The following is a 15,873-nucleotide window of genomic DNA, read 5'->3' on the forward strand; positions in this document are numbered from 1 at the left end:
ATTTGGATTTTATTTTGCTATTTGGTCTAATGCTTGCCTCCAATATAATAACACATCTATTTGTATTCTTCCACAGGTCCTATCCACTTTGCCCTATCCCCAAACTTCCACTCCCATAACCTTTAATCAAACGTTAATGTTGTGATGTGTATATTATCTTTTCCACAAGCATGACATGACATATCTTATTGTCAAATGGATTTATTTACATAAATACATTTGCCTTTTTTGATCTTGACACAAAATCCTGCCTTCTCTACCAGTATAATAAATCTATTTGTATTCTTCCACAGGTCCTATCCACCCCGCCCTCTCCTCACCTTCCACTCCCATAAACCTTTTAATCAAACGGACAAAGCGCTGGAGCCGAGACGGTCGAGCATGGATGTGCCCCGGATGGCCGAGGGTCTGTTCAGCAGCACGCTGTCATCCTCGGGCGGCGGCGGCGGCCATTCCGTGCCTTCCTACCTGACGCTGGAGCAGAAAGCCGCCTTCGTCTTCGTGATTCTGCTGTTCATATTCCTGGCGCTGCTGATCGTGCGCTGTTTCCGCATCTTGCTGGACCCGTACCGCAGCATGCCCTCCTCAAACTGGACAGACCACTCCGAGAAAGACACCTTCGACTATCGTATTGTCTGAGGATGCCCCTATTAAAAGGGTGACGCAAAAATTGGAAAAATTCAACAACAAAAAATCTAGAATAATTAAAACACTGATTTGATGCTTGGAGAGCACTTTGGCCCTATAAAGGAAATGACTGCTAATTCACCAGGAATATATTAACTTTTTAAAAAATCATCTGAAAGTTCTCCAGACTTGAAAATGAGCTCAAAAGTTCAAAAAGCTTCTCCCTGCCATGATGACTAGAAGAAAAATGCTGTCACCTTGAACAAGACAACAAAGAAAATATGCCATGAAGATTATTGATCGAACCAAGAAAATATCACGACCCTGAGTCTAAGTGATGCACCGAAAACACTTAACGGTTTACCCATAACTCTCCCTTTCGCCCCCTGCCATCAGTTCATCTTGTGGACTACCTCATACCTCATCCTTCCCTCCATCTCATGTGTGGAAGACTGAAGAAGTATTTCACACACAGGGTCGACTGTATTTAAAGGTCCAAGCCAGTATGCTAACAGTAACAGTGTTTACATGGTAATCATGTTTACGACCCGGCCTCATATTTGTATCGATAACGTAGACAATCAGTGTTTGAAGTAGGTATTCGTTAAGGTATTTTTATTTATTTTAGCATATTTCTTTTCTGTTTTCGAGATTGGTTCAAAATACTTTGTGTAACTGATACGATTCAGGCTAAGAGGAATTTGATGCCTTATGTCTCTGTAAGGTATTCTATGGTGGTCGTTTTCCAGGTAACACTTTACATTAAGGGAACATTAATTAACTGTTAGTTGATGCTGTTGATGAAGTTAAGGCTATTCACGGTAAGTTAATGCGTATAGGTAAGCATTATTAATGTGATTTCTGATTGGTCAAAGTTAACACGAGCTGTACACTTTGACCAATCAGAGCGAGGCTCCGATTCTCTGTTCTTATTGGCTGTTGGGACTGTCCATTCACGTTGGCACAACTTTGTTGGTGTAGAGCGTGTCAGGGATGGACCATAGGGGAGGGACCAAAGAGAACAAGTGGAGCGGTTGAGGTATTTGAATTCAAATCTCTATCCCAACTGCCATTTTCTCCCCAAATCCTCCACCCCAGCTTTAAGTTATCTCTTAGTTATAAATGGTTAGTTAATGCTTGGTTAAGGATGAACTAATCTAAGTTAACTAAGGCTTTTTTAGGCATGAACTAAGCATAACTGTTGCTAAGAGTGCTTAGGTAATGACTATTAATCCTTAACTAAGCCGTTATTAATGTTTAGTTTATGCTTAATTAAGGCTTATTAAACATCAACTAAGCATTAACTAACAGTTAATGATGTACCCTAACTAATGCTTTGTTAGGCATTAACTATTAAGTATAACCGCTAGTCAATGCTTACTAATCTTTAACCAAGCATTAGCTATAAGTTAATTAATATACCCTTATTGTAAAGTATTACCCGTTTTCCTTCTAGACTATTAGGTAACGCTGGTAACAAGGTCCGAACAGCGGGTTGAATAATCAAAAAGAAGGAAACTGAAGTGGAAAAGTTCTCCCTTTAATGTGTATGGAAAAAGATTTGTTTCGGATAGCTGCCAGCAGTGAGTAAAGATAACTGTTCTGTGTGTGCGATAAAATGTGTCCTTTCAGAGATTTTTCCTTCAAGGACGTCTGTGTGTGTGTGTGCGTCTTCAGATGTAAAGAACTAAAAGAGGTATTGAAGATTAAAAAAAAAATAAAGTTTACTGTTCCGTACCGTGTGCCTAATTTGAAGGAGAAAAAAGTTTAGATTTGATGTTTTGGAAAAAAGGAAAGAAAATGTGTTCATATTTTTTTTCCATTTAATTTTTTTTTTTTTGATTTTCTTTGTGTGTAGTGCCCATTTTGAAGAAACTTAAACAGCGCTGAACTGCCTTCGGTTGGTATATTGACAGTTGGAATGCCGGTATCTGCGGAGTGTTGATAACAAAAAAAAAAGATGATGCATTTTCACATCTAACCCTTTATTATGAACTACTGATGTTGTGGCTCTTTCATTGGGCAATTTTTTCCAACTGTGCGCCTTATAGTGTAGAGTGTTTACAGTATATATCGTAGGTGGCGAGGACACTGGAAATCAGCCCCGACGTTGATTTTTCGACTGTTGTCTTTGCACTTCACGGAGATGTCATACAACCTGCTATTAAGAATTAAAAGATATATTACGAAAATACATTTAAAAAAAAGAAGAAGAAAAAAAATCGCTCCTTTTATCGCGTTTCTGCCGGGACAGGAAGTGAAATCTGATCCCTTTTTTTCTGACGGCGTGATGTTCTTGTGATCTGCTGTGGCCTTTTCCGACCTGCAGTGTGAAAATTAAAAAAAGTTAGGGAAATTCAAAATGTCAAGGCAACCGTTTTCACAGGATTTTGTGAGTTTCCCGGACAACTGAAACTCAAGTTCAACTGTCCGACTAATTATCTTCTGTTGAGATAACTTACATAATGTACTTTTACTTTGGGTTTTGAACATTCTAAGAAGTTGTGCTTACTTATTAACTTGTTCAGAAAATGTTTCAAACGGTCTAAAACTGTTTATTGTTTGAATAAAAAAAATTCTATTTGTATGACAGAGAATTACTTGCCACAACTGTTATTTTCTGATATTTGCTTTACATATTAGTTATCTCAACAAAAGATAATTAGTTAAAAAAAAGGGGGGCGCCCTTAGCTCAGTTGGTAGGGCGTCCCCCCCATGGGCCTCGGCCGGCAGCGGACCCGGGTTCGATTCCAGCCTGCGGTCGTTCTCTGCATGTCACTCCCCTCTCTGCCCCATTTTCAACTCTGTCTCTACACTGTCAATAAAGCATAAAAATGCCAAAAAAATATCTTAAAAAAAAAAAAAAATCATATCTACTTATCTTAATCTAGTGCAGACAGTTGCCTTGACATTTTGAGTCGTCCTAACTTCTTAATTTGTACAGTGTATATCGCACATGTCGCGATGTTGTGCTGGGGTGATGTGTTTTGGGGTTTTTCTTTCCTTCTCCCGCATGTATTTCTGTCAGCAGTGCGTCCTCTCCGTGCATGATAACCAGTCAAGTGCTTCAATCCTGATGTTGTAGCTGTGGGTCCGTTGCGCAAACAAAGCACCTATTTCCCTGTCTGTACTAAACTCCTTTTGTCTTTTTTAGTTTTTTGCCTAGAGCCGCCCTTTCGTTTTCTAATAAAAGATAATCAGACTGTACAACTACCCTTTTTAATGTCTTTTATTGGATTAGGGTTCTTTCACAAGGCTGTAAAAGTAGCAGGTGTTACGGACAAAAATGATTCCGGGCCAAGCTGTGCCCTTTTCAAAGGCAGTGGTAACATGCCGCGGGCCCAAATACATTCTTCCTCCTGTTTTATCAGTGGCTGGCAGTGCTAGCCGGCAGGTGTCTCGATTGGTTTTCTATGAAACCAGACATTTTGTCTGGCAAAGCACACTAACAGACACACGTGCACACACACGCACACACAAAATCGTGCACGCACGCACGCACACACACACACACACACAAACACACACACACTCTCTCTCACACACACATGCACATACACACGCACTCACACATACACACACACACACACACACACATTTATACACACAGCCAGCCACATACACGTATACACTCTCTCTCACACACACACACACACCCTCACACATAATCGCACACACACATACGCACACACACACACACACCCCTCCCCGCCCACACACACACACACAGACTAGTCTCCAGGCCCGGGCTGCTCTTTGAGCCGAGACCCTCCAGGACGCCATGCAGAATAACAATCTTCACTGTGACACTGAACGCTGAATATGTTCATATGCAATCATCCTCTGCACACCTCCCTGAAAAAACCTAATGTCTCACCTTGAAGTGCTTTTTGTGTGTGTGTGTGTGTGTGTGTGTGTGTGTGTGTGTGTGTGTGTGTGTGTGTGTGTGTGTGTGTGTGTGTGTGTGTGTGTGTGTGTGTGTGTGTGTGTGTGTGTGTGAATATATGGATGTGCTGAGCGTAACTTAGTTATTTTCGCTGATATCACACATCCACAGTTGTTAAAAAAACATGTTTAAAGGGGAAGGGCTAGGAGCTGGATCGGCTTAGAATTTTAAATCCAACATACAGAGATGAAGGAATTTGTAGCTTGAGCTTTTTGAATGTTTATGTGACTACCAATATGTTTCTGAGACCTCTTCAATGTTTGCCCACGTTTAAAATTCAGAGTGGTATGAATGCCGCCCTAAGCTTATATATATTTTTTTTTTTCAAACCTTTATCCATACAGGTAAATCCCATTGAGACCAGAGACTCTTTTTCAAGGGAGACCTGTTCCCATTCCCACGTTACCATTCATACACCGATAGCAGGCTAACTATCGACATTCACACGAGGCAAGGTGGGTGAAGTGTCTTACCCAAGGACACAACAACCATGACACAAGTGGTAGGGAGGGGATCGAACCACCAACCCTTTGATCACTGGCCGACCCGCTCTACCACCTGAGCCACAGTCGCCTAAATAATGGGTTGGTCCATTAGAAAATAAAAAATGGGGGAAAAACTTAAAGGTGCACTATGTAGTTTCTGGGGAGGGTTTTTTGTTTAAATTGGCAGAGCCTGCAGATGGTTTACAATTAATATTTACTCTACATGCAATTCTTGGTTTTAAATAATTATATCGTCATAAATCAAAAAATAAATTATTTTGAGGAACCTGGAAACAATCATGAGACAAAACATTGTTGTAAACCAAACTGTGGGCCCTGCTGCTGTAAACAACAACAGTGAAACAGTAACTTATCAGAAAGCTTTCAAACAGTGTTCAGGGGATCCAATTGTCCTGTGAGGAAAGTGTATTTATTCAGTTATATTCAGAAAACACCTCTGAAAATTTCCACTTTTCTGACACACCAAAAGTTACACAGTGCACCTTTAACTAACTACTATGTTTTGCACTGTGGACCAACGTAGCTATTACACATTTCACTGTGAGACTGGGTCGGATAATGACTGTTGTGTGAAAGCAGAACTAAACATTCATCATTTGTTCACACAGAAATATGTTTTCGAAAAATGCACAACGCTGGCAGGAGGAGGAAGCCAGTTCGTAACGCCAGCTGTGCATAACAAAGACAATCTGTTGAGGCGTATAATAGATAGAACATCTGAGGAGGGGTTTTATAAGAAAGACAGCTGCACTCATGAATATAAAACACCTTAATTTGTGAGTGTGACACTGCATGTGAAGTTAAAATCTTAACTTCAATATCCCAAAATATTAGTATGCAACGTTTTTTACAGAACTGATTTTGGATAAAGCCTTTTTAACATTTTATAAATCAAAAATTTCTATGGAGGCTACAGGTGTTAGAAATAAATATTCTACATGTTTTTAGGAACACAACGTATCATATATCAGACATTTGACAACATATGTTCAAATCCTTTTGTGATAACCTTCAGAATAGTGCTAAGAATGATTATGAAAAATGTAGTTGATGTAAGTGCTTGAGAAGTTGAGATTTCTGGGTATTGAAAAAAAAATAATGTTGAGATAACGGCTGTCAAAGATGGTAGCATAGGAACAATATACAGATGCAAACAGACAAGGTTTTATGAAATAAACACTTTAATATATATTTTGAACCTTATTCTTGCATGAAAGAAGACATGTCATCGAAGCAAAATAGACAAGAATCTCAAAATTGACCAGTGCTTGAAAAAACAATGCGTGTGCCTGCACTATCTCACCTCAAAAGTTATCAATCTTTCTAAACTCTTTACTTATCACAACACTGTTGCTTTCCTGCTTCTCTCCCCCTGAGGGAATTTGAAAATCATCTCATTTACGAGCCGCACCAAAAAAAAAAACAATCATCTTGGAATGAAAGCTTTCATTTACTGTTGCTGAAAATCTCATTAGCACACGCCCAAACAAGGATTATAACCCAATCAAAACAGGTTCCCTCACACACAGCAAACTGGAGCAAGCAGAGGGGAACATAAACCATTAGGGATCAATAGCACAGTCACGCTGTATGCAACAGAATTCAAATTTAAAGAAAAAAAGCCCAAGTGATTATTTAATTATTTTCCATTCTGTGCCTTTGCTCGCTCCGATGCCTTTCCGCTGTTATTTATTCCCTGCCTCTCAAACGGGCCCCATTTCACTATTCAGCCTCCAGTTAATTTAATGGTCTCTGAGCAGCTTGGAAAGGGCCCTGGTTGTTCCCCTTAGAATGTGAATGGCTGTGCATGAGGACACAATGGGGAGGGAGCTGCTAGATAGATATTGTTTAATTGATTTTTGCAGCAATTTTTCTTATTCTACCAGACACTTCCTCGGGACGTTCACAATAGTGTTCCATTGACGGATAGTGTCATGGTGGCTTCGGGGAACATTGGCGACAAAGAAAAGACTATTGCACTATGAGCATTACTCAAAAATGTCCTCACGTTGTCTAGCCTGCACCTTGGAGAGTGTCTTTGTGTTGTCTGATAACAGCAGGGACATGGGAATTATAAGAGGATGATACAGAATGAATACAAATGGTTGATTAAAAGTTTGTCAATTGACAGGAGTTTAATAAATGACTATATTGATCATAAATCATTTGATACAAACACAATTGCAAAAACTATAAAAGAGTATAAGGGCTATTGGAGGAGGAAGTTGTTTTTTTCATTCAACACATTGAGAAAAAGTCGACATGTCATAAAATAAACTCGACAGTATGGGGTGCTCCGGTGGCGTAGTGGATAGAGCGTGTACCATATTGGCTCCGGCCTTCGTTGCAGTGGTCGCGGGTTCAAATCCGACCCGTGGACCTTCTCTGCAGGTCATCCCCCCTCTCTCTCTCTCTGTCTCCTCATTTCAACTCAGTACAATCTAATAAAGCTTGAAAATAAAATAAATACAAATTTATAATAATAATAATAATAAAGATAATAATAATAATAATAATAATAAACTTGACGGTTATAGAGTGCGGTAAAGTTGGAAAGACGTCGACAGATTCAAACTTCCGGGATCGGGAACTCATAAGCAACAACCTCATTAATACACAAACAATGCACCTGTGCCATCGCTGCAGACAATGGGCTACAACCTCACTTTGACTAAACAGAGACGTCCTCTAAGCTCGACTTGTAATTGACAGTATCGAATATTGTTCACTTTCTGTGTTTCCCTTTGTAGACGGTCCCTGTGCTCTCGTCTCACAGCCCGCTGCACATAGAGAGACATGTTATTAGTGGAGCTTAGAGGAAGTCTGGTTTTTCAGTAAAAGATTATTGTTGTAGCCCATTGTCTGCCTTCATTTCAAAATTGCGTTTCAACTTTACTCTTGACATTTTTCTCGAAGTACATAACTAAAAGAAAACTTCCTCCTCCCATGGGGCCCTTGAACACGTTTTCAATACATCTATATCAAAACCAAACCAACTCAATCGTTTTGTGTTGTTGTGGACAGTTGGTCGGACAAATTGGGCTCTGAGGAATTGTGATGGTTTTGTTTGTAGACTAAAATAGTAACAAATAGATAAATAGAGAATCATCAGTTGCAACTCTGAATATAATAAAATATGGCAGGCAGAACAAAAGCAGATAAGGCACATAACAGCAACGGTAATATGACTTAATATGGTGAATGTCTACAGTACACAATATATTGCAGCCTACAACACTATTAACACTGCAGTAAATATTGCTTTATGTGTGGGAGACCGGGGACAGGAATGATATTACAATGAAATGAGAATCCAATATTTGAGTTGAGGTTAGTGTGACATTGCCACAAGCATGAAGGGCACAGTAATATATAAATATGTAAAATCATCCTCACAATGACATTGCCAACGGTGTAATTTGACCATATTCCCAATCTTAAGCTTAACATTTGCTTGTTATTAGCAGTGAATACACGTTCTGATAGAAATGCCATGTTCTGCATAAACCAAAGTATCAGTCCACAGTTACTCAGTCATGATGATAATATTATCTTTGTTTTTTTTTGTTTTTTAAACATTATATATTTGAATTTTTCTTTTTAAAGAACACAAACACAAAACTCGAGGTCGAGGAAAGGCTGTGTTAACATCATTTAATTTCCCTTATGATTGTGTAATATGGGGGCGCCCTTAGCTCAGTTGGTAGGGCGTCCCCCCCATGGGCCTCGGCCAGCAGCGGACCCGGGTTCGATTCCAGCCCGCGGTCGTTCTCTGCATGTCACTACCCTCTCTGCCCCATTTCAACTCTGTCTCTACACTGTCAATAAAGCATAAAAATGCCAAAAAAATATCTTTAAAAAAAAAATTATTGTGTAATATTTTAATGCCTCAACATCCATGCTCTTTGCTGTAAACTTTGTCCTAGCAACTGTTTCTTTGAACATCAAGGTTTTGGCCTCACAAATGTGCAACGTGCTCATTTTCACAAGGCGAGAAGCTGTGAATGTCCTTGGAAAAGGGGGAGTAAGGAGAGAGTAAGGAGACTCCTGCCACATTCAGTTCTAGGACTTTGTATGAAGGATGAAAACTTGCTTTGATAACACACAAACCAAATGTTACACATACACATCTTGGGAGATATACGTAAAGCTTCTGTTATTCTGTTCATTCTTGGTCTCAAACATGTAGTCTCAATCATGTATGCTACACTTGTGATGCATGTTGATGCCCTTGCTTAAGCTAGCAAGTAAAAATCTACCAGACTTTGAAGCTGCCTGACTCAGATTCTTTATTAAGACACTTGGGTTTTAATACATGAGCTATCAGAATTCTGGTGACAGGCTGCCTTATCTGTTTAAATGTTTGTACTTTTCCTGAAATGTCATAACAGATTTTCCAGAGTGCTAGAGAACTCCATGAGCCACATATCGAAGCAGGATGCTATCTCCGTATTCCAACTGTGGCTCAGTTGGAAGAGCGGGTCGGCCGATGATCAAAGGGTTGGAGGTTCGATCCCCGCCCTGCCACCTGTGTCATGGTTGTTGTGTCCTTGGGCAAGACACTTCACCCACCTTGCCTCGTGTGAATGTCGATAGTTAGCCTGCTATCGGTGTATGAATGTGTGTGTGAATGGTAACGTGGGAAAGGAAAACAGGTCTCCCTTGCAAAAGAGTCTTCGGACTCAATGGGATTTACCTGTAGAAATACAGGTAAAAGAAAAAAAAAAAACCTTAAGAATATTTTTCTAGCAATAAATATCCCCATACTGGATCGACAAAGCTTTTGCACGACCTAAAGTCTCTAGTTGTTGTGACGAGCCTAGAATGGCTGTTTATCTTTGGTTTTTATTTGCCCAAGAAAAACTATAATGTAACTGACTTGTTGTTGGCTAAAAGTAGTGAGCCAAATATAGTAGCCACATTATCTCGGCTCTGCTACATGTCTTTTGCTATTTTTGGATTTATCATTTAAGTCTATTGAGACCACGAATGTCAAATAAAAACTAAATGTCAAGTTTGGATTTCAATATTGGGGACGACAGATTGACATTAGCATCCCAAAAGCCATGGCTAAATATAGAAGCTATATCACACTTCAGTTCCATTGGGTTTTATTATTATGCAGTAACTACTATTATGCCAATATATCTTAAGCTGTTTGGAATGGTATCATGTGATGGGCAAATACATTTCAATCACACTTATAGGGATTTTATTAAATATTTATTATTGAGCTGTGGAAAAGGGGTAGGATTAAGTTCTTCCTGCTCCTTTTCAGGCATACCATATCAATTGAATCAATTGAATATACAGTATATCATTTTCTTTTTCTTTTTGTGAAATAATTTTAAAATCCGTTTTTTGTTAAATGTATTTTTGTGCTTTTAATGTTGTTATGTATTATTGATTAATGATTAAATTCATAATTATGTGCCATGTTTAGTTTTCAAAGTATTTTCAATATTGGGGCCGACAGATTGACACTGCGATCCCAAGAGCACTGGCTAAATATTGAAACTAGAGTTCATTTACCACCTTTTTAGGTTTCAGGTCAATTGTATTGGGTTGTTAAAACCTTTGTAATAAATACACAACCACCAGGAAAAAATAAAAAAACAACATCAGGTGCATTTTTTAAGAGGTTGGTTCTCCTCGGGCTAGTTTCAGGGCCCTGACGGATGAGGTGCTGTCAGCCTGAGGGTAGAAGCTGCCAGCTGATCCCAGGCTATGACCGGCGCAACTACAGCCTTTAAAGATCTAACGAACAAAATGATGCAGAAAAAGACCCAAAAAGATCATTAGTGATATCAGCCACCCCAACAACAGTCTGTTTACCTGTCTGTCTGTCTGTCTGTCTGTCTGTCTGTCTGTCTGTCTGTCTGTCTGTCTGTTGGTCTGTCTGTCTGTCTGTCTGTCTTCAGGGAGACGCTGCCTTCTGCCGAGGGCCAACAGAGAGGAATGAGGACAAGTTTCTTTCCCCAGGCCATCTGACTGTTAAACCAGACTGACAATGTCACTGATTCCACCACCCAGAGACCACCCATTCATTATTATAATCTGGCACTTTATATAGTTGAATTACAGTCGGACTGGTACATGAGAATTTCACTACGCATAAATAAAACTAAACTAAACTAAACTGAACACAGCTATACCGGCGCAACTATACAGCCTTCAAAGCTCTCTGCAACACAGCCGGGATTCAGGCCATGGAGTGCTTTTGATTTTTGCTTTTGAAGCTCAATTTCAAGATCCGTTGTGAGAACAAACGGACAGGCTGTGCTAGGAGGAGGAGGAAATGAAAACGATTTGTGATGATCCTCCTTTCCTGAGTCTTGTTGAAGGTTTGGAGTTGGTCTGTCAGATTCACGTCAAAACACAATCTGCTTTAGTCCGTCAAAGTATAGATCAGAGGAAGACACGTCACATCATCACACACCGGTGTTATGCTGGGTTTTGCATGCCTTGGGAAAAAAGTATACATCTTTATATATGGGCTAAGTTAAGTTATCTTTATTAGTAAATTTACACCAAGCACATTAAAATTTGTCTTTTCGCATACCTCCTCTCAAGTTACCACACTTCGGAGTGGGTCAGAGCGCAGGGTCAGCCATAGTAGGCTACAGCGCCCCCTGGAGCAGTTTGGGGTTAAGTGTCTTGCTCAAGGACACAATGGTAGAGATGGTGGGCACAGTAGATGTGGTGGTTCCTGTAGGTCACCCTGCCAACAACTACTACTCCTTTCCCAAATAATGCATTCACACGGTAACTATATTTCTGGAGATGTATGAATCATATTGTTCATAAATCTTGCACCTCCTATGGACAAAAGCGGTAGTGTTTTTACTACACCAGCTGTTGTTCCATGATGAGCGTAACCCATGACAAAGGCATTAAGAAAAAATATATAAAAATAGCATTCTTTGTATTGATGGTCTTGTTTGCTGTTACATGTCATGTATGATCATCAAAGGAAAAGTGAGACTGTTTCAGGAATATTTAAAAGTTCCTCGTAGCACCTTCAATGTGACTCCCTATAGTGTACATTTCATACATTTAATAATGATTGTTTCAGCACATAGGGCCTATTTTATTTAATCCAGTCCGACAAAGTGAATTTGACTCCCAACATACATTTTTTCCACATTTAAAATAAAAAACAATGTATCATAACTGATTAACCCGACAAAGAAGATTATATAATTTTTTTCAACAGAATTGTGCCTTGATAATCATACTGTCTTCTAGTTTTTCCCCTGTGTGCTATATTTTCAGCAGGCTTGATGGACTTGGCATATACAGTAACAGCGGCAGTACTAGCTCACGCCAAGCCATTTTTAGCCCAAATTTCAATGGTTTTTAGAGCGTGAAACGACATATTTCACCTCTGTGTCCAACTGTTGGCAACCGGGAGCAGCCCAGTATAATGACCACACATTACTGTGGACCACTGCACAGCCAAACCGCTAACCAGAGCCAATGGAGGAGAAATGCTCCAATCGGCTGCTGTAGAATGAAAAAGTGTATGGACAATTTACATAAATTATTGGACATAATAATTCTATTTTCTATTTTACTTGTATATTGTATATTGCATATTTTTTATATTTTCTTTCTTGGCATTCAGTCTGTGGAAAACAAAGGAAGAATTTCACTGTATGACTGAGAACATGTTTCTTATTGTGACAATACACACTTTGAATCTTGAATCTGTAGTAGAGTTGGGATCATAATGAACATAAACAGAAAGACAGGTCTTTTGCTATATTTTTGGATTCATCATTTAAGTCTATTGAGACCACGAATGTCATAAAAAAAAACTAAATGTCATGTTTGGTTTTTGAGGTATTTCAATATTGGGGACGACAGATTGACATTAACATCCCAAGAGCCATGGCTAAATATAGAAGCTACCACCTTTAGTTCCATTGGGTTGTATTATGCAGTATCTACTATTATACCAATATATCTTAAAGGCCTACTTCACCGGTGGGAATATGAAGGTGTGACATCACAGTAAGAGAAATGTAGGGTTAGACCTTTTACATATCCCAGGTGTAAAGCTATCCAATCATTATTAAATACTATTTCTTACATTTTATTTCCCAAACATTTCTGGCACCATTATAGCCACAAAACAAAAACGTAATGAATACTTTATGATTAACCTTCTTCATTGGACACATAACATCTGACATAAATTGAACCCAATAGGACAACTCTGTCTTTCATTTGTAAGTTATTCTTGTTGGTGTTTTTTTGCATTGGAGTATATTCAATACTATCACTCTGATTTTTTTTTAAATTTTTTTAACCATTTATTTATTTATACAGGTAAATCCCATTGAGACCGAAGACTCTTTTTCAAGGGAGACCTGTTCCCATTCCCGTGGTACGAGTCACACACCGATAGCAGGTTAACTATCGACATTCACACGAGGCAAGGTGGGTGAAGTGTCTTGCCCAAGGACACAACAACCATGACACAGACAGGTGGCAGGGCGGCAATCAAACCGCCAACCCTTTCGATCTTTGGCCGACCCGCTCTACCACCTGAGCCACAGTCGCCCCAAAGATACAGTGCAGTGCAGTTATCAGAGGAGCTTAGTGGACTTCTATCAGTACAAATGTGTTAATAGCTCATTGTCTACTTTAGGGCAAAAGCAAAGATGCTCCGTTTGTGTTATTATAACGTTTAGCTTATGAGTTATTGAACCCGAAAGTTCAAATCAGTCATTATCTTTCCAACGTCACAGCAGTCTGAAACTGTCAGGTTTAATCTTGACATTTCAAATGCATTCTCGACATTTCAACTTTTTTTTGTGTGTGTGTGTGTGTGTGTGTGTGTGCGTGTGTGTGTGTGTCCGTGCGTGTGTGTGTGTGTGTGTGTGTGTGTGTGTGTGCGCGTGCGGGTGTGTGTGCGTGCATCCGTGCGTGCGTGCGTGTGTGTGTGTGCGTGTGTGTGTGTGTGCATGCGTGCGTGCGTGCGTGTGAATAATGGGAAAAAGAAGACTTCTTCATCTCATTCCGTGGCCCTAATACTCTCTTGCACCTTTCACCCTCTAATCCCCCAGTAAGTCTTTCAGAGCTGCTAAGTGCCTCCAGTTTGAAACCCCGGCTCTCTTTCTGATATAACTTTGTGCTGTATAAATCCAAAATATGAGATTACCCAGATGAAATCGCTGTGACAGAATTTCGGGGGTTAGTTTCTCGGACTTGACAAAGCCTCTTCGGAGCTGGTAGGGAGAAAGCAATCAGACAATGCTGGCTGTATAAAGTTTAGCATGAGAGAAAGATGGACTGGCCCTATACCTGTAATTAATGCATGACATGCCAGGAGGAAGGGGAAGGCTGCAATATATCTTGTATTAGCATATTGTGTGATAATGTTACCCTTACAAGTTACAAGAATGGTTATTTTTATAATGCCAGTCTGTTTTAAGGCTAAAAAAAACCTTTTACCTTGCCACTCAAGCATCTCTAGACAAAGCCTCTGCACAGCCACGAGATTCGTTCAAAACGTGATTTAGATAGTGTAGAATCACTAGTTTGCCCATCTTTACGAAAACAGCAAAAGCTTTATAACTTATAAGAGATTACTCTGTTTATTTTGAATTTTTTTTACTTCCGCTGTGACTTCTGCTTCCGACAGTCTCAGTAATAAGGGGTAAAGGTTGTGAGGTTGATGGAAAAATAAGTACATTTATGTTATTGATGAATGACAACATCAGTGAATATCTCCTCCAAGCAATACCTGTCTGTACTGTGTATGTTCTGAAGAAAAAGCACAGCTTCGACTCTGTAAACTGGTAGCTAGCAGCATGCCAGTTTACAGAGCCTAGGCTGTGTTTTTTTTAAGATATTTTTTGGGCATTTTTATGCTTTATTGATAGTGTAGAGACAGAGGTGAAATGGGGCAGAGAGGGGAGTGACATGCAGAGAAAGCCCGCGGGCGGGAATCGAACCCGGGTCTTCTGCTGGGCCCGGCCCGGGGGGGGGGGGGACGCCCTACCAACTGAGCTAAGGGTGCCCCATAGGCTGTGTTTTGACAGTAGATTTTTCTTTTCAGCGCACACTCTACGAACAGTCTACAGATAGTGGATGGTGAGGAGATATTCACCGATTTGACCCCAAGCATTCACCAGAATCACTGACTCCACCTCCAAGCCCATCACAATACACAGTAACAGTACTGTGTGGATGGATGGATGGTGGCTGAGCAGTTTTAAAGTCACTGCTCTGAATCAAAGTAAAGGTCACTGCCAGGTTTGATTCCCAGAAGAGATAACGCTCGAGTCCTTGAGCCCGACACAAAGCTGCTGTCGGCTGGCTGTAGGTCGGCCGGATAACAGACCAAACGTCCAGAGCTCTTACTGTAATTGCTTCATGATTATCTCTCTGTCTCTCTGTCCGTAACCGTATAGCGCCTCAGACTCCATCGAGACACTCTCACTCTCACACACACACACACACACACACACACACACACACACACACACACACACACACACAAACTCACACACCGGCTGACACTTCACTGTCTGTCTGAGAGGGGCCACCCATTATATGTCTATGGGCCCACCACATCAGACATAATGATGTAACCATAGGAGCAGAATACAGCACGGAATGGTGACATATGATAATCGAAGGAAGTGATAATATAAGGGTGGGAGGGGTGTGTGTGTGTGTGTGTGGGGGGGGGGTAGAATTTGTAGAAATGTTGTCAGTAGTTTGATGTATAAAACCAAAATGTTAATTTTACTTTTTAACCTTTATTTATACAGGTATATC

At 40.1% G+C, this 15,873-nt stretch overlaps 1 protein-coding gene across 1 annotated transcript; it reads left to right on the plus strand.

The window, feature by feature from the left end:
• Positions 1 to 381: 381 nt before the first annotated feature.
• Positions 382 to 639, plus strand: LOC307259316 (cortexin-3; the record flags this gene model as incomplete). Its single annotated transcript, XM_080039114.1, has 1 exon — positions 382 to 639. The coding sequence occupies one exon, from the start codon at positions 382 to 384 to the stop codon at positions 637 to 639; it is 258 nt and encodes an 85-aa protein (XP_079895240.1).
• Between the last annotated feature and the right edge of the window lie 15,234 nt (positions 640 to 15,873).

This window comes from Ammodytes marinus (assembly GCF_949987685.1).
Source record: "Ammodytes marinus genome assembly, chromosome: 13".
Taxonomy (NCBI): domain Eukaryota; kingdom Metazoa; phylum Chordata; class Actinopteri; order Uranoscopiformes; family Ammodytidae; genus Ammodytes; species Ammodytes marinus.